Below are 19,298 nucleotides of genomic sequence, written 5' to 3' on the forward strand. Positions count from 1 at the left end.
GATAGCATACAGTATATTGGTTAGTAAATTAGATTCAGTCAGTAGTGGGTTAATACATCCATTCAGTTTCCCAGCAACTTTGTGCTTTTCCAGCAATAGAAGCACTTTTGGTTAAAGTTTTAATACAATTATGCTGGTGGAGAATGGGTTAATTATTAGGCAGCAGTGTGTTAGTAAATCAGCCTTGAAGATAGTCTCTGAAATGTGATCCTGCAGCCATAAAATCTTACAAACACCCACACCACGCTCTCTCCAAGTAATAAACGCTGGATGTAACTGACCATCCATACATGACATTTCAAAACAGCGCTGTGTAAATGTATAGAGATTTTAAAAAGATAATACTTATGCTAGTTGTCATAAATCATGTTCCCGGCTGCTGGTCTCGCTCTCGCCAGTCTGTGCATCCTTCTGGAGTACACGCTGCTCCTGCTCTTTGGTCTCCCAGGCTACGGAGGTCAGCAGACGCAAGCCGGAAGTCTCACTGTCTCTCTCTCACTGACTGATGCCGGGGACAGCAGGCGAGCAGGGCAGGGGAGCCGGCGGCAGAGCTCCGGCGCCAGGTGACATGTCTGCGCCCGGAGCTGGTGCTCCGCCGGCTCCACCCTAGCTACGCCTCTGGTCCTCAAAGCCGGTCATCTGCTAGTATTACCAGCAGATGAACGGCTATCCCGGCGATGGTGCGGGAGCGCGCAGCAGCACTCATCGCCAGGCCATACACACTGGGCGGCTTTGAGCTGAAAGCCGCTCAAACTTGCTGTTTGGAGCAGCTTTCAGCTCAAAGTCACCCAGTGTGTATGGGCATTAACAATTAGAAACATCTGAAGCTTTAATGTAATTAAATACATGAAAATGGTTTATAGTAACATCTACTATGTAAGAACAAGTTACTTGTAAGTCTACTAAAGACTGAAAACAGCTTAAAGTACAGATCAGCACCAGATGCATATTTACATCAACTTTTGGCTTAGCTGCCCATTAAAGCAAATTGCCCATCACCACTGTCCCTGTGTAAGTAGTCAGTAGCTTTCCTGCCTTCAATTCATGCACAACTGTATTCTCCCAGACTTTTCCAGGGTTACGCACATTATAGATTGTGCAGGGGATGCAGTTGCTATGGGGCCCGGCGGGTTGGGGGGGGGGGCCCAAGGCAATCCCCTGCACCCTCTATAATATAGTGAGACCAGTATGTAACTTAATAGGCGAGAGGACGGAGGTGAAGCTGCTTCATGTGCAGACTGCAAAGTTCTAGTTACGCCCCTGGTTATGCATATTACCTGCAGTTATTTCAACGTTAGGATCTCTTGTAAGGTAGCTTATGACCGGTTCAGAAACATATCCAGATCCCAGCACCAAAATTCGCTTCTTTGTCCCCATTAAAATTGACTGAGCATACTCTCTGCAATTGAAACAAAACATATTGGTACTGGTTTGTGTTTTAAACCTAATGGTTTATAGACCATTAAAAAGCAAAACCAAGACTAACACTTGATATCTACAGGTGACATCTAAAGCAAATTTGGTACTTGTTTCCTCGCACGGTGCCCACGATTTCCATCTTATGGCATCTTATACAATTTAAAATTGTATACCATTGTATATGGCATACAATGAGATGAGATACGATTTTAAATTGTATAAGCACACTTATATGCGTGCTTTCAATGTTAATTGGCCCCCCTATAAGATGTGTAATTGTATAAGCACCCTAATGGGTGCTTACAATGTTAAATGCACCCCCACGCCACCCCCACTATCAATGCCAACCCGAAGCGTGGCGAGCACAGCGAGGGGCGGCAGTACGCGTCCTCCGACCTTTTCATACCCCCACTATCCATGTCGGCGTGGAGTTGATGTTAGGTACTTGTGTATTTTGGCGGCGCCCATCGCATCGCATACCATAACGCATGCGATGCGATTTCGGTGGTTAGTGTACGATGGCATACAATTTTGAAATTGTATGCCATTGTACATGGCATACAATGCCATACGATGCGATTAAACATTGTATAAGCACCCTAATGGGTGCTTATACAATGTTAAGCACCCTAATGGGTGCTTACAATGTTAAATGCACCTCCACGCCACCCCCCCCACTATAAACGTGAACCCGAAACGTGGCGAGCGCAGCGAGCCCGCGAGGGGCGGCGGTACGCGTCCTACCACATTTTCATACCCCCACTATCCACGTCGGTGTGGAGTTGAGAATAGATTAGTTTGGCGAGCGCAGCGAGCCCGAAGCGTGGCGAGCCCCGCGAGGGGACGCGGATACCTGTGAAGCCCGCGAAGGGACGCGTTTACCTGTGAAGGTATCCGTGTCCGCTCGCCACGCTTCGGGCTCGGTGGCTCGCTGCGCTCACCACACTAATCTATTCTCAACTTCACGCCGACGTGGATAGTGGGGGTATGAAAAGGTCGTAGGACGCGTACCGCTGCGCTCGCCACGCTTCGGGTTCACGTTTATAGTGGGGGGGTTGCGTGGGGGTGCGTTTAACATTGTAAGCACCCATTAGGGTGCTCAAAAGCACCCTTTAGGGTGCTTACACGATTTTTCATCGTATAGGGGGTCAAAATCGCGTTGCATCGCATGCCATCGGGTACATGGCATGCGATGCGATACGTTTATCGTACGATGCAGAAATCGGGCGCCGCCAAAATACACAAGTACCGATGTTATATAGTGTGGCGAGCCACCGAGCCCGAAGCGTGGCAAGCGGACGCGGATACCTTCACAGGGCCGCGTTTTACTTTACATGTATTGCGCGTCCGCTCGCCACGCTTCGGGCACGGTGGTTTGCTGCGCTCGCCACACTATATAAAATCAACTCCACGCCGACATGGATAGTGGGGGTATGAAAAGGTCAGAGGACGCGTACCGCAGCCCCTCGCGGGCTCGCTGCGCTCGCCACGCTTTTTTAAAGCAGCAATCATTTGCACTGCAAAACCAAACTGGTTTTGCAGTGTAAATGATTGCCGCTCTAAAAAAGATTTCTTACCAGACCTCTCACTTTCTGAATTTCCCCAATATTTTAACTTCCACAGGCAAAACATCTGCCTGCTGCCACTGCAATTTCAAACACAAATAAACTTTATTTTTCAGATATCTGTATAGTGAGTATAATTATAACTGCAGGTAGCTACGTCTAGAGCAGTCACACACACACACATACAGTATACATACCATATATACTTATACTATAAGCCTACTTTTTCAGAACATACTGAAAAAGCCCCCCTCGGCTTATACTCGAGTGAGGGTCCCACTTGAGTCACTATGTTTTCCCAGTTTTATTGTTGTAAAATTAGGTGCCTCGGCTTATATTCGGGTCGACTTATACTCGAGTATGTACGGTATATACACAACAGTTTGCAGCTTACCTAAATTTTCTGCAAAACACATCATGACCTATAACAAATGATTCATCCAGTACTCTGAGGGAATGAGATCTAGGGGCAGATTTATTAAGCTTGGAGAAGAGATAAACTGGAGATAAAGCGGAGAAAAGGTAAAAGGAGATAAAGCACCAGCCAATCAGCTCTGTTTGAAAAAGACAGTTGGGAGTTGATTGGCTGGTGCTTTATCTCCTTTTACTTTTTCTCCAGTTTATCTCTGCTCCAAGCTCAATAAATCTGCCCCCTAGTTACTGAATGTAATGCCATGGTAGCATCTGAGGATCATAGCCAGCACAAAAAAATGCCTCATATTCTCTATCTATACGGTTTGTATAATGTAACTATAGAAACTATTCAAAAGCAGAGAAACAAAATCAAACTAGTAAATTTTAACTATAGGAGAAACATTGATTTATAACCTACTGCAATCTATATCATAACTTGAAGAGTGTGTGTAAGTTCCTGTTGCATTGCAGAGACACCATGGCACTCAGAGCCATGAAATTCGGCAAGGTACCCCTGGACTCAGTGGTGTGCACATTGGAGCCATTTTTTTAAAATTTCACTTAGTAATTTAAAAAAATACCAAGGTTCAAATTGCCTTCATTGATGTATATGTTCCCTCTGTAATAACTGTACTGTCTCTGCTTGTATTGTTGCCTGCCTGGCTGTTGTGGTGATTTCACTGAGTATGAATGCAAACACATTCTAACATTATGGTGGAGGCTTTCAACAATTAGGAATACTTGGGGATATACAGGGAGACAGGCAGGGTTAGGGGGTGCGGGGGCTGCGGGCACTAAAAGGGGAGCTCAGATGGAACGGAGCGTGCAAGCGTTGTGTGCGCGCACGCCCCCTTCCATCAGCTGGCGAGAGAATCACCAGGACCCACAACAAAGACAGGCACTCTGTCTGTAGGTGCTAAATCTCAGAAGTGGTGTGGAATTCATCAACACACACAAGCTATCAAATCAGGAGTGGTGTGTTTGAAACACCACCACACCTAATTTCATTGCTGTCATTGAGTATCAATGCAAACACATTCTAACATTATGGTGGAGGTTTTAACAAATTACAAAACTTGGGCATTTGGCACAAAACTTTACAGCAATTTTGGAAATTAAAAAACACCCAAGGATTTCCTGTGCAACACCGGGCGGGTCAGCTAGTCACACAATAAATATGAAAAATCTCATTACAATTTATGGTCAATGAAAATGTCAAAAATTGCCATTAACGTAATAAAAATTCTCCTTCCAAAAATCAACAATGCCGATTAGATTAACAAAAGTTGAATTACTTTACCTGCTCTCTCTTAGTTTCTGTATGTATTTGTACTTCGGCATTAATGAACCATTGCTTGCGATCACTGCCTGAAATTATATCAACCCCCGCCCCCCACCCCAAAAAAAATTAAAAACATACAACCACATCGTAAAAAAAAAAATCAAAACTCTGTTTATAAAGAACACGTTTTTCTAAAACACAATAACTTACATCGCGCACAACAGGAGAAAAATTCTGTTGATCGAGTGGTTTTCTAGCATCTGACGTCAGCTGTGTGGGAGAGTGGAATAAATGAAAACACATATAGGGAATTCCTTGCCAACATTGATAAAAAGTGGCAACGTGCACCAAATCATATCAAAGAAATAATTGGGGTCATGTCCCACAACCCTATCAGGGGTCGGGTAAATTCACTTCCTTTCTACCCTACCTCCCCATAACCTTCACTTACTGCAGCCTAACCACAACCCCCCCCTTCTTAGTGCCTAAACCTGACTCTCCCTGAATCCCAAGCCTAACCTACCCCTGCTCCCTGCACTATAACCCACCTCCTATTGCCTTAATCTAACCGCAGATTAACTCTAAACTGCCCAAGCACACTTACGATTGGGATGGCAGCAGTCAGGATTCCAGCATCTTAATCTCCAGCAATATCTGTATTCTGGTGCTGGTCTCCTATGTCTGCAAATGAGGATTCTGGCAGCTCTTTTTTGACTGCTATCATTCCAATCGCCAAGATGCCGACTGCATTCCCTTTAAAAAGTAACTGATGAATTTTATACATCTTTGTAGTTTTATACAATTTAGGGATGAGTATGGGAGAACAGCAAGTCGAATGCCGGTGGTCATAATATAGACACTGGCATCTCGGTTGCAATAATCCTGACAGACGAGCAACTAAGCTAACCCTAGTATCCCAGATGTCAGGATTCCAGTGTCTGTCTGATGGACGGCATTGCATCCATTAAAAATTCAACTACATTCCACACAAGGTTATTTTTCAAGAAATAAGCCCTTCAAGTGACCACCTTACTCTAAATGTCTTACCATCTCTCCAAGGTAGGGATATAACAGATCTCCAAAGTACTCTGTGGCTTCGATTGGGAGTTGTGCTGGCAAATTATCGATGGAGCACATAAGGATACCATTACCTTCAACACTAAAGAAAAAAAAAAAAAAAGTTGCAAACTTTATTCAAGGAATTACTTAAAGGATCAATTCTAAAGTATAGGTAGACTCAGCCCGATAGCTCACCTGTCATGAATGATATGCTGGTCAGCATCATACATGCAAAATGGCATATCAATTGTTGTACACTCCGTCATAAACTCAATAGATCCTCCAGTGTCTGCAGAGATGTCACCAATTGCTAAAAGTCTTCAAAGGATGAAAACACATGCACAGAAATATATTCAGATATCGGTCATCACAAATTATGACATTTAGACAAACGGACAGGCTGTACTCTCCAGGATTGGTTCAGACAACAAAAAAAGGCTAGTACTGCATAGCATGGTTTCCACTTATATTTGTTTGTATGTAGAAAGAATGCATCACAGACACTGATATTAATGGAATTGTCCATATATTTAATCTACAGTATATCTACATGCTCTGGTAGGTTGGATCCTGGATGCTTTTACAGTTCAATTAATTGTCATACTGCTGGATGTTCCCTGTCTAAACTGTATAAGTGCTTTATATGCGACTTGTGAGGGATATATGCTGTATGCAACAGCTGGTGGTACTTGTGTAGTTTCACAGCGCCAGTATGGTGCCGTGCGTCTGAGTCCCCTTGCGGGGCTCGCTTCGCTCGCCCACGCTGTGGGCTCGGTGGCTCGCTACGCTATTTAAAATCAACTCCATGCCAACATGGATAGTGGGGGTATAAACTATCCATATTGGCATGGAGTTAAGTTACTTTTTTTAACATAGTATGTGGTAAGCGTAGAACCCAGAAGTAGCACGGCGCCATGAAACTACACAAGTACCCAGCTGGTTTTATATATTGCTGGAATAACATGGTAGTAATATTTGTATACTATTGATATTATTTTATCCAATACTACTAATAATCCATATTCACATCCTGGTTTTAACAATTGTATTTGTATCTGGTCATAAATACACCGGGCATACAGTATATACACACACCGGGTCATGTGGTCATATACCATGTGACTGACGTCTGCCAGATAATATATTACCTATGTTAATGAGCAACTCATCATTTTTGGTTTATTCCTTAGACTGGCCCCGTTTTGAAAAATGCTAATATTTGCAGTTTCCTTCTTGAATGTGCAAATGATGCTGTTTTTTTGCACAACATCTGGTATGTACTACCATTATTGTAGTTTTTTATTAAACATGCTCCCCTCCATGCGTATTATATATAGTTATGATGAAATATTTACAGATACCATTTGAACTTTCACAATATTAAGGAGTCCATAGGGACCCATTTATTGCTTCGATTACGAGACCCATTCATCATTAAAATTCCAATCCCCTTCACACTGTACGGGTATGTATACCTTTTCAAATTAAGGCTCACATTCCAGTAAAGTAAGCCACTGTACAAATGGCTCTAGAATCTTGCCCCTGATGAAGTTATGTTGACGAAATGCATTGGGATGATTTCTCCACACAGTCTAGCAGTCCACACTGAATCAACACAGCCCACTCTGGTGCCACTCCAATTTATTAAATCCAAATCTCCAGTAAGGATGTCACTCAGAAGCAATAAAATACTCTGAGGCTAGGTTAAGCTTATCCAAGCTATATTAGACAATCTAAAAAATATGGGCCTAATTCAGACCTGATCACAAGACAAATTTGTTCTAATAATGGGCAGAACCATGTGCACTGCAGGTGGGGCAGATGTAGCACCCTGGGGTGCCTCAGAACACTTGCAGGTTTGCATTGGGTTAGTGGCCCAGGACCAATGCTAATTTTTTATAGTCACTGTAATAGGCAAAGCCAGAGCTAGTAGCTACCAATATCATAAACTATGTGAAGTGAATCCTGTCCTTAGTTAAACCTAAGGATGACATACTGTAATAAACACAATTAACTTAATTTGATATTTTCTAACTTTCTCATTCAGAAACATTTGGCTCAGGGGTGCCATTAAAAAAAAAAAGAAAATTTGAATACTTCTGGGTGCTGGGATTAAAAAAATGTTTGGGAACCACTGTCTTAATCTATGTGTCAGATACTCTTTCTAATTACAACATAAAAAACACAGATGCAAATCCCATTTACAGAGGACCCTTAATAAATCCTTGTGCTTAAGCCTACACAATGTGCTATGCAATTTTGACTAGATAAATCAAAATTACCTAGCAAGGTATGACCGAATCGCACCATGTGTACACTGCAGGTGATAGTAATGCGCAGACCTGCGGCATTGCTATGCCCTGGCCAAGTAGACTGTGCAGGCAAGGCAATTTTGACTAAGCTGCACACACAGTGTATTTTGTCTATGGCCAAATCGGCCTAGTCAAAATTCACATGGGCTTAGCCAAAATAGCTTTGCCTGCCTGCTGTGTGTGTGTGTGTGTACACCCCTTCACAGTAACATCAGCTAAACTACTACAAAATCCTCACATAATGAACAAATAAAATCAGATTAGGTAACAGCAGCAGTGCCTACTTGTGTGGAAGTCGGGGGCATCCCTCTGTGGCAATTGAAGTCGACTTCACGGGAGCCAACAGCCTCTGCGCATCTTGTCTATTTAGTAAACGGGGTGTATGCGGATCCCAGTATATTCCATTAATCAAACATGTTGTGTAAGGCGCAATCTTTTTTAAGAAAAAAAAAAAAAAAAAACAAACAGACCACACAATATGGTAGGGTGTTAGAAAGATCACCGAGTGATATTTTTTGGGCAACACATAAGCCACATTAAGCTGGATGCAGTTAAATGACTGTAAACGGAAATTAGCACACTGGGCAACACTTACAGTTTCTAATTGAACTCAGAGCTGCAGACATATGTTCAAGAAGATTTTAACGCAAAATAAACATGTTATGTTGAAAGCGGAAGTTAGTCTTACATCAGTGTTAAAGCGGGAAGTGTAGAGCTCCGGATTCTTTTCATACTCTAATGGGTCATATACTCCATCAGTTTTCCTTACAAGGTGGTGGTGACGGCTTAATACTGTTGCATACACTTTCCTGAGATCTAGTAGGAAGTTGAGAGAATGAGCTCTTTAAAACAGTTATCGTCTGTCCAACAAAAACAGTCTGGCAAGAGATTTGCAGTACTGTACCTCCAGTCTTGGAAACTTCTTTCAGTTCATGAGGTTCAACAAACTCAGTTGGAAGTTCATTAAACATTTCTTGTGCTCCCTAACAAGATAAAATACACTGCAGAGTTACAGCTAAATTATTGCCCACAGCTTGTCTGTCTATAAGGGACATCCAATTTATATTGGGAGATGTTAAAAACATGCTACATCGAATGCACCACACAGAGAATTACATTGAGGATTTTAAGTCATGATTTTTTTTTTAGCTTTTCTTCCTTTAATTCTGCATAAAATCTAAATGGAATAACCCTTATAGTCTTTGCACATACACCATTTTCCTAACACAGGTGACAGTAGGTGGAATAAAAATGGAAAAAAAGAAGAAAAAAAGACTGCTTGTAATTGTGACTAAATGATGCCGGGTGCCATTATAATAAAAATACTTTGCTGCCATCACCAACATTCTGGCTGCACCTCTGGGAGGCAGCAGTCAGGTTGGCGCATTGGGGGCAGTGCAATATAACATAGGGGGCAGGGTGGGTGTGTGACTCATCACTGAAGGCTCTACATGGGGAACACATTGTTGTGGCAACAGCACCATTATACAGTGCAGATATTACAGGCATTGTGCAGCAGGGGGCGCATGACTACCATGATGTGTTTCAGCTCGAATTACATCAGCAGCCATGCCTGCCCACTTCGCTCAGTAAGTGGGCAGCTGGGTGGCATGTCAGGGCTGCACCCAGTAGACATTTCCACTCTTCCAGGTAACTGGGAGCCTCCATGCCATTCTGCGAGAGTAGGCAAGTATAAATGGATATCCACCAATATAGTCCCAAATCATGGAAACCGTGGCAGTAAAATGTGGTACTGTAACACTGCCAATCACCTACTTACTGGCACTTTTCACTTACACTTTGCAAGCTAAAAGGTGTCCATACACAGTACAATTATTGTATACAATATCGCATCTCATCGCAATGAGAGGAGAGGAGATCTAGTACAAAAAGTATGTGCAGCACATACATTTTGTAATAGATCTCATCTTATTGCAAAACCTATGCAATCCGATGAGATGCGGTATTGTATACAATAATTGTACCGTGTATGGGCACCTTTAAACAATTGTCGGATTGGTTTTTGTGTGTGTGTTACACAGCTTTTTTCCCAGCTTTCTGGAATAAGGTTTTCAGATTTTCCATAATGAAATTGTCCTATGAAACGCCAATGTGATTCATGAACATTGGACAACTCATTGTGTGTTGTCTATACTGTAAACCAGATAACTGAATACTTCTAAGCACTTGTGCCTCTTTATAAATGGCCTTTCTAATGGTCTTACCTTTGAAACATTGCCAGTGCCTGTGAACACAAAGGTCACGGGCCCAATAGATTTCGGCATCAAACCAAGAGATATTTCATATCCTGCATCCCTCACGGCTTGCACAGCCTGACTGCTGTTTCTGTAGTTATGGGCCATCCCAATGTGCTAAATAAAAAGAATTGCATAATCAGAATGCGGCTAAAGCATACACTTACAGGAGAACTTTGGTGGAATTAGACATTTTTATTAAAACCCTTTACATTCGTCCTCTAGTTGTGTGTCCCTATTATTCCTTAAGAAATTAAACATGTCAGGGTATTCTATTTAACGACTAGTAGATCTTCAGTCACATTTTATTATTTTACACAAATGCAAAATTGAAAATGTTTAGACTACTGCCACCACACAAGACCCTTCTCTGTTCAACAAGAAATTTCATGTAGGCATCTAGGACTCAAGGGCCGTTTACCAAAAGAGCCACATGGGGCACCACGCCAAAGAGGACACATTACAAGCACCAACGCCAAGGGACTGGCAGTATGGAGATGCAACACAGTGGCATGGTCTCTCTCCAACTGCAGGTCTGCACTATTGACTGAGGGACCATGGTAAGTAAGGGCAATGGTACATCGAGCATTAAAAGGGTAATTATTTTAGAAATCATGCTCAAAATTAATGCACACGGTGCTAATGGATCAATCAAACTAGGGAGAAGGACATAGAACATAATTAATTATTATTACAAGAATTTAACAAAAAATCAGTGTCCACTTTGACTTTCTGCACGCCAAATGCCATGCTGAGAATCTCGCACTCAAAATATGCATCCTATTTCAATAAATAATACACCTGTGACAAATACACTCATCAGTGACGTGCAACCATATGCCTTATAGATGCTAGGTGTAGGACTAATTTGACGGAGAAGAAATCCGTATACAAAGAACAACGGTATTTGTCAGTGAAAACAAAACAAGCTGTGGCCGCTGCATTGACACAAAGACATAGAAGTGTTGAATATATAATTAATCAGTCTCTTGAGACACCTTTGTCTCATTGCTTTGTGACTATGATATAGTTATTAATATAACACTATATATATATATATATATATATATATATATATATATATACACATATACACACACACACACACACACACATCCAAACAAGAGAAATACCGACACTGTCCTCTAGGCGCTGCTGAACAGGGGTTTTCTCCACAGGTTCATAGGACAAATACCCAAAAATACAAAAGAAAAAAAAAACAACAATAGTGTGATATTGTTATGGTAGACTCTCCACAATCCTAGATCAGTATATTCCAATCCTTAATGGACATAGGGGGACTCGTACCCTTTCAGTTGGTCTACTTTTTAGGGTAGACTTAAATAGCTTGCATGGGGGCGGTCAAATCACTTTATGATTCCCACGTGGTCCACTCTTTCACTTGTAGCATATGAAATAAAAAAAGCTGGTATAGTGTAATACCGCTTTATTCACATACAATTTAAAATACATACAGCAGGGATTTGAAACACAGGACTCTCACCGAGCAGTATTGTCCACACAGAAAATGTAGACAACAAAGGCAGAAGGTATAACACAGGCGTCCCTGCAGCCTCTTCTGATGTAAAGTCCAAAGTGCCTTGACAAAGAGACCATTGTGGTCAGGAAACGCGTTGGCCGTGGAGGGCAAGGAACTTTGGACTTTACATCAGAAGAGGCTGCAGGGACACCTGTGTTATACCTTCTGCCTTTGTTGTCTACATTTTCTGTGTGGACAATACTGCTCGGTGAGAGTCCTATGTTTCAAATCACTGCTGTATGTATTTTAAATTGTATGTGAATAAAGCGGTATTACACTATACCAGCTTTTTTATTTCATATGCTACAAGTGAAAGAGTGGACCACGTGGGAATCATACAGTGATTTGACCGCCCCCATGCAAGCTATTTAAGTCTACCCTAAAAAGTAGACCAACTGAAAGGGTACGAGTCCCCCTATGTCCATTAAGGATTGGAATATACTGATCTAGGATTGTGGAGAGTCTACCATAACAATATCACACTATTGTTGTTTTTGGTTTCTTTTGTATTTTTGGGTATTTGTCCTATGAACCTGTGGAGAAAACCCCTGTTGAGCAGCGCCTAGAGGACAGTGTTGGTATTTCTCGTGTTTGGATTTGTGCTTTGTATGTAAGGTGATTCATACTTTCCAACACTACTTAAGGCAGCGACCCAGCGCACTGTCAATCCAGAAAAACCCTTTGTGTAAACACACACACACGTCTGATACTTTTTCATTTGCATAGAACCTTCTATGAGTTGAATTATAAGTACTTTATCTTGCAAATAGTTTGCAGTTCAACAAATACTTTGAAATGTCAGATGTAAACTTACCATGAAAGGGGTGTGATGTCCCAGTGCAAGAAATCTCAGGCCTAAACCATGAAGCATGTTTATTATTCCTGAATGGAGGCAGTAAAAAATATGCATCAGTTGGAGACTATTATTTGCCTTACACTAACATTTTATAGTTTTTGTTTCTTATTTGGAAACGGGACACCTACACAGCAGCTACTATCTTACATTTTCCTTTAGCACTGTATTGGACCTTATGTGGCCTATACATCTGCCCCAATCCACCATTCTGCTGATGTCAGGGAAATCCAACAATTTTGACATCTCCTACTGACCGAATACAATCAAAATAAATAAATAGATCGATCGATCCAGGTCAGTTAGTCTGATTTAGCACATGTAGAAAATGGCACATCAAGTGCCAAATCGTATGTAGCCCTCCAGGGAAGCTTCCGGAGGACTTCAAAGGGGGGTGGAATCAGGTCTAACTGTAATAGTGCAATATGCAGCGGAGGGATAATGTGGGCATAGTAGCATACAGTATCATGTTAACAATTTGGTAAACGATCATAAAATTTACCTGCAACACCAGCCCATTGTCCAAAGGCCACTACTCGCATTCCTCGATGATCCACCATTTTCTCGTAATCAATCAGCCGAATTTCCTATAAAAACACATCAATGCTTGTCATATGGTAGTAACCAATACATTCAAAAGGGAGAGTATAAGAAGAATAGAATAACATGGCCAAGATGTTCAGAGACCACTTATGTCCACGTTGAGTAACCACTTGTACTTTCACATCATATTCAGGTGATGACAGTAATATGCAACTAAGCTGATGCCTGTGGAGCCTTTTTCCAGATGTACAATTGATGGGTAAAAAGGGCAGTCAGCAATGGCTAATTATATTGGTGGCTGACAAAGCTTGTGCCTTGTAGTAGTTCTTTTGATACCCTAGAGATTGAATTTGCATAGAACAATGTGTGCACGTTCCCTCTTCTCTGCCTCTCTAGTAAACATGGAGGTGTGGGTAGACAAGCATATATTTTCAAGGACAATCAATCGAACACAATCAGCTGGATGTGATCCCTTCACCAGATATTCAGAGAGGGGCAATACCATAATTCCCTTGTTAAGGAGGAGAGGTGTTTCCTCTCCACTTTCGGATATCGAAATTCATAAATATGGTCCTACGCAGATATTATATGCTGTGGTTGCTCCAGACCGAAAATGGTATGTTCACATGTAAAAAGAGAGTGAGCACAATATAGTGTAACTCAATTTAATTATATGCGGCCTTTTGTCGGAATTGCCATGTTCCCAGCAGACATTTTATCTATTCCCTGTGTACAAGAAAATTAATACATAACCAACAGGCGCTGTATGGCTCCTCCCAACGGTGGCGTAATTTCAATACCATGTATAGGGGAAGAAATGATCACATATAGTGAAGTACAATACAATTTAATGGAAACATAGAATATAAAATGTAAAGTGTACAGAATTGCTGGTACAGATCACAATCTCCAGCTTCGTAAATAAAAACAAGTGCATTGACCGTTATCCTATTTTGTGCATAACACGGACTATTGATTGGGTACAAGCCCTATAAATAAAGACTCCTATTGATGCATTGTATGCACACACATCTGAAATCTCTTTGAGAAAGACCGGAGTAGGATTGAAATGCATCTAAGTACCTAACCCAGACCCATTTAGAGGAGACCATTACCAGGACTATCTAGCTCTTATTCGATGCCAGTAACCAGGTGTACCATCCTATACCAAACGCTTTTGAGAATATTGTCTTGTCAAGTTCTCCACCAAATCTGGTAATCCTCCCCTTATCTGGAGCCAGGCATATTGTATATTTGTTCATGTATGCTTTTCTATCATATTGAATAGAGTTACATTTAATTATGCTCAATCTTTTTACATGTGAACATTCCATTAGTGGTCTGGAGCAACCACAGCGTATAATAGCTGTGTAGGACCAGATTTATGAATTTCGATATCAGAGAGGCGGAGAAGAGGGGACACCTCTCCCTAACAAGGGAAGTACGCTATTGCCCCTCTCTGAATATCTGGTAAAGGGATCACATCCAGGTGACTATATTGGATTCATTGTCCGTGGAAATATATGCTTGACTACTCACACGTCCATATTTACTAGAGAGGCAGAGAAGAGGAGATGTTCATCCTCTAAAGGGGATATATAGTATGTATTTTGTTTGAGCACCAGTGGAGGAACACTGTGTAGTGAAATAAGTTACACTTATCTGGAAATATGTATGTTCCAGCATAACTCTGGAATGACTGCAGCAATTTACACCAAATTTGGTACAAATACTACTTACAATATGAGAACAAACACTGTTGGGGTAAGACACCCCTAGCACCTCTAGGGGTGAGAGGCACCAGCAGAGTATTTCAGCAGACAGCAACTCTGGAATTATTGGAGCAATTTACACCAAAGGCACACACAACAATTACAATCTGTGAACAAATAATATGGGGTAATACACCCCTAGTACCCTTAGGGGTGGGGCAGCAGCACAGAGTATTCCAGCAGACAGCATAACTTTGCTGGAATAACTCTGCTGGCAGACAGCATAACTCCAATTTACACAAAACATGGTACACATATGACTCACAATATGTGAACAAACATTGTGGGGGTAAGACCCCTAGCACCCCTAAGGGTGAGGCAGCAGCACAGACTATCAGGACATGCATGATATGTCAGGGATGATAGAGCTGCATGTAACAGGGACAGTGACATGATGTGAGGAGGGGAATGGAGATAGCATGAACACACACACAGAGTTATATAGTGGCAGTAGCAGGGTCCACCAGCAGCACAGAGTATATCAGGAGATGCATAATGTGCTGCTCTTTAACCTAAATGAATGAAACTACTAATGTTATTTATATGGTGTTTAATATTTACAATGATTTTTGTAAACAAACATGCTTAAAATGCCGGGCAACACCGGGTACTCCAGCTAGTTTATTACATATAAAAACGGTACTTCCTCATCTTTGCGGCCACCACTTACGCCAGTTAAGTTAGCCACTTTCAGAATATGTTCACTCACCACGCTTCAGGCTCGGTGGCTCGCTTCGCTTGACACAACTTTACTAAAGTTAATAGACAGTGGTGTGGACATAGGAGGGTGCATGGACCCAGGGTGGTGCGCCATACACTCCATAAAATCTGTAGCTTAAGCGGTGGAAGATGAGGAAGCACCATAAAAACTTTTGTATAACTGAAGGACGCACTAATACTGAAAATAGAAACTTTAGATAGCCACGTGATCCCCTATCCCTAGCCATAGTAAGACACCCATTGGAAATGTATACATAAAGGCCCTTATTCAGATCTGATCACAGTACAAATTTGTTCTCAAAATGGGCAAAACCATGGGCACTGCAGGTGGTGCAAATGAAACATGTATATAGATAGTTAGATTTGGGCGAGTTATTTTGTTTCTGTGCAGGGCAAAAACTGGCTGCATTATTTTTACACTGCAATTTAGATTTCAGTTTCAACACACCCCACCCAAATGTAACTCTCTCTATACAGGTTACATTTAACCCACCTGCAGTGCACATGGTTTTGCCCATTTTGAGAATAAATTTATACAGGGATTAGATCTGAATAAGGCCCAAAACGTGCATTATTTACTATAATGGCAAAGAAAGGAGGTTGTTACTTACACGTTTCAGAATTTCATCTAGCAAGGACATATTTGCCTCTTGAGCTTTTATGGTGTGTGAAAAGAAAGCGTATGTTTTTGCAGGAATGAGTTTCTCCTCTGGTGGTCTCTTCACACCCACAATAAGTGAAGCATCTGAGATATCCTCCTGAATAATTCCACCTGCTTTGATATATTCCTAAAAGTAAAAATATACACTGGTCACAAAAACATAATTCAGGTCACCAAAGGAATTTACAGCACAAAGGACATATCCATTTAATCACAGAGTTACCCCGTAGCTAACTGGCAGCTCAGACCTATTCAGTAAGTCCATCCTTCACACCAGGGATAAGGATTCTTTGGCCCTTCAGGGGTTGAAACACACATCCTAGCATGCCCTACATCAGTCTTATAAAAGCCCATACACGCTGCGATGCGGGCTGTGCGTTATGTGCTTTGAGGTGCGCGCTCCCGCGGCACCTCATCGCACAGTACAAAAAGTATGTGCTTGCACATAGTTTTCATCACATGGCATCGCATTGCATGCACAGGCAATGCAATGTGATCCGTGCTAGTTAAGCACCGAGCGCATGTATGGCCAGCATTAGCCTGACAACCCATGTGCACTACAATTGGGAACTGTAAAGTGTGAGGGTACGTATACACTAATTGGGGTCCATGTCGACATTGACTAATATTGCCCTTTTCACGTGATCTTTTGCTTGTATTAACCATTTCCATGTCAACCTTAACACTGTTGACCCTATAATACATAATTATTCATGGGGAGGTCCACTCCAAGGGCAGTATTCAATGAACATTATCGTGGCGTGCAGCGAATCCTGTTTAGGATTCGCTGCACAGTCGCCGTGTTCCGGAGCCTCGCTGTCCCCCTGCTATCCCCATATTCAACATCGCAGGGACTCGCTGCCCCTGACGGCGAATCTTAACCCCTGCTGCGTCCTGCAGGGAGCTAGGGGACGGCGGCAGGCAGGTAAATGGAAGTCTCCCTGCCTGCCCCAGAACGTATGTGGAGGAAGGGAGGGCACAAGGGACCCAGGCAGCACAAGCTGCACCTCAGGAGAGCCAGCAGGGGACCGGGTATTCACTGCTCCTGATCGTGCATATGTAATGATCGGGAGCAGTGAATATATGAATATCTAATGAGCGGCTCTCGGGTCCCTGCTGGCTGTTAAGTTTAAAAAGAAAAAATAATAATAATTTTTTTTATTAAATATATTTATGTGCTATAAGCGCATAAATAAAAATAACATGCCCATTCACAGAATAAAATTCCTGATTTTTTGACACCAAATGTAAAAAAACCAACTTTATTTTATTTTAAAAGTTCACATTCCACTTCACCATGAAAAGATGGCGATTTGCTACACGGCGAAAATCACTTAGAAAGACGGCAAAAAGTGCACATTGAATAGGGTGATTCACTTTCTGACACAAAAAAAAAATAATCACCTTCCAACGCGAAAATAGCACAAATTCGCCATAAAACATGGCGAATTGGCCTCATTGAATACTGCCCCAAGACTTACTGTATCATATCCACAGAGTACTATGATTCAGTGGCTTGATGAAGACAACAAGGTGCAAGCAATGCACATAAATGCTGTACTCCATTATAACATCACCATGGAAAAAGGGGCATTATGGGAAATATTGCAGTATGAAAATTAGGATACTTTTAAAATAAAGGTATGTGCATAGAAAACAGATAGTGAGTGTAATAAAAGTAGGGAACACCGTGTATGGGTCACACTGTAATATTTCTTGTCCAAATAGGCATTGATTGTGACACTCAAAAAACATTTTATTTTATAGCTTTCCAAATAGAAATGGAAAACACATATAACAGTGCACAGGCAGAGCATGCACTACATTTGCAGAATACCCCTTTCACACCAGAAAATGCAGGGACCTACCTGGGATCATCCCGGGGCATTGCCGGGTTGGCCCCTTTCACACCAGAAATGTCCCTGCATTTTCTGGTGTGGGGAGGAGGCAGGCAGGAAGCGGCCAGGAGCTTGGATGGCAGCGGAGGCGGTGAACAGAACTCACCCCGGTTTCTGGTCCTCGGTGTAGGCCAGCGATCCACACAGGTGGCAGGTGCAGATGAAGCAGCTCTCCGGCAGCAGTGAGGGAGACTGAGAGCTGCGTAATTTTCATCCACCATCTGTGCCCACCACCTGTGTGGATCCCTGGCCTGACCGCACACACCGAGGACCGGCAACCCAGGTGAGTACCCCTACCCCTTTCACACTGACCAGGACTACAGGTTTAAACCAGGGAACAACCCTCTAAATAGCAGGGTTGAAATCCTGACAAATTTTCCTGGGATTTTGGCCCGGTAACCTTACAAACCAGCGCTAGTCGCGGGTTGTTCCCAGGCCCAAACCGGGAATTAAGGCTGGTGTGAAAGGGAAACAAGATAAGAATCTAGAGGTACAGTGCATCCGGAAAGTGCTTTGCTTTTTCCACATTTTGGTCCAAAATGGAAGAATTTTCAATACCCCAGATGTGCGAATTTGAGATCTGTTAAATTATGAAATGACTGCACATGCGCAAGCCATAATAGCGTCAAAACAAATTTGAAACAACAAAATCAGTCGAATGCAGCTGGTCTGCCATAAGTATATATGACCAGGTAAGCCAAATTTGGATGTTACGAATGGCTATGCCATTGATAGAACACCGCTGTATGGGGCCATTGTACTCCCAGGTTGACCCTGTGGGTTTGCCCAGTCCACCTTGGTGAGCGCGTGGTGTGAAAGGGCCATTTTTAATACCCTGGGTCCAGCAAACCGGCAATCTGACGGAGTAAAAGCAGGTGTTGAAAAAAAAAAGTAATAACGATAATCTCTGTGCCTACCACCCAGGGGCACTGGATTCAGCCTGAGCATGGGTGCCCTGGAGGTGTGGGGGCTTTATTGGAGGGGGGGGGGGGGCACTCCCCCAGG

At 42.3% G+C, this 19,298-nt stretch overlaps 1 protein-coding gene across 1 annotated transcript in view; it reads right to left on the reverse strand.

Annotated features, from left to right (window-relative positions):
• The window catches only part of AASS (aminoadipate-semialdehyde synthase), a 75,022-nt gene that overhangs the window by 19,909 nt on the left and 35,815 nt on the right, over positions 1-19,298 (reverse strand). The window contains exons 3-14 of the mRNA XM_083182833.1: positions 16,346-16,522; positions 13,202-13,286; positions 12,661-12,728; positions 10,277-10,423; positions 8,956-9,034; positions 8,740-8,867; positions 8,336-8,484; positions 5,935-6,057; positions 5,728-5,839; positions 4,891-4,950; positions 4,699-4,766; positions 1,278-1,399 (exon numbers count right to left, since the gene is read on the reverse strand). Of these exons, the coding sequence (XP_083038959.1) occupies positions 1,278-1,399; positions 4,699-4,766; positions 4,891-4,950; positions 5,728-5,839; positions 5,935-6,057; positions 8,336-8,484; positions 8,740-8,867; positions 8,956-9,034; positions 10,277-10,423; positions 12,661-12,728; positions 13,202-13,286; positions 16,346-16,522 (1,318 nt within the window). The remainder of the gene's footprint in view (positions 1-1,277; positions 1,400-4,698; positions 4,767-4,890; positions 4,951-5,727; positions 5,840-5,934; positions 6,058-8,335; positions 8,485-8,739; positions 8,868-8,955; positions 9,035-10,276; positions 10,424-12,660; positions 12,729-13,201; positions 13,287-16,345; positions 16,523-19,298) is intronic.

The sequence above is a fragment of the Crinia signifera genome, chromosome 4 (genome assembly GCF_055691185.1).
Source record: "Crinia signifera chromosome 4, ASM5569118v1, whole genome shotgun sequence".
NCBI lineage: Eukaryota > Metazoa > Chordata > Amphibia > Anura > Myobatrachidae > Crinia > Crinia signifera.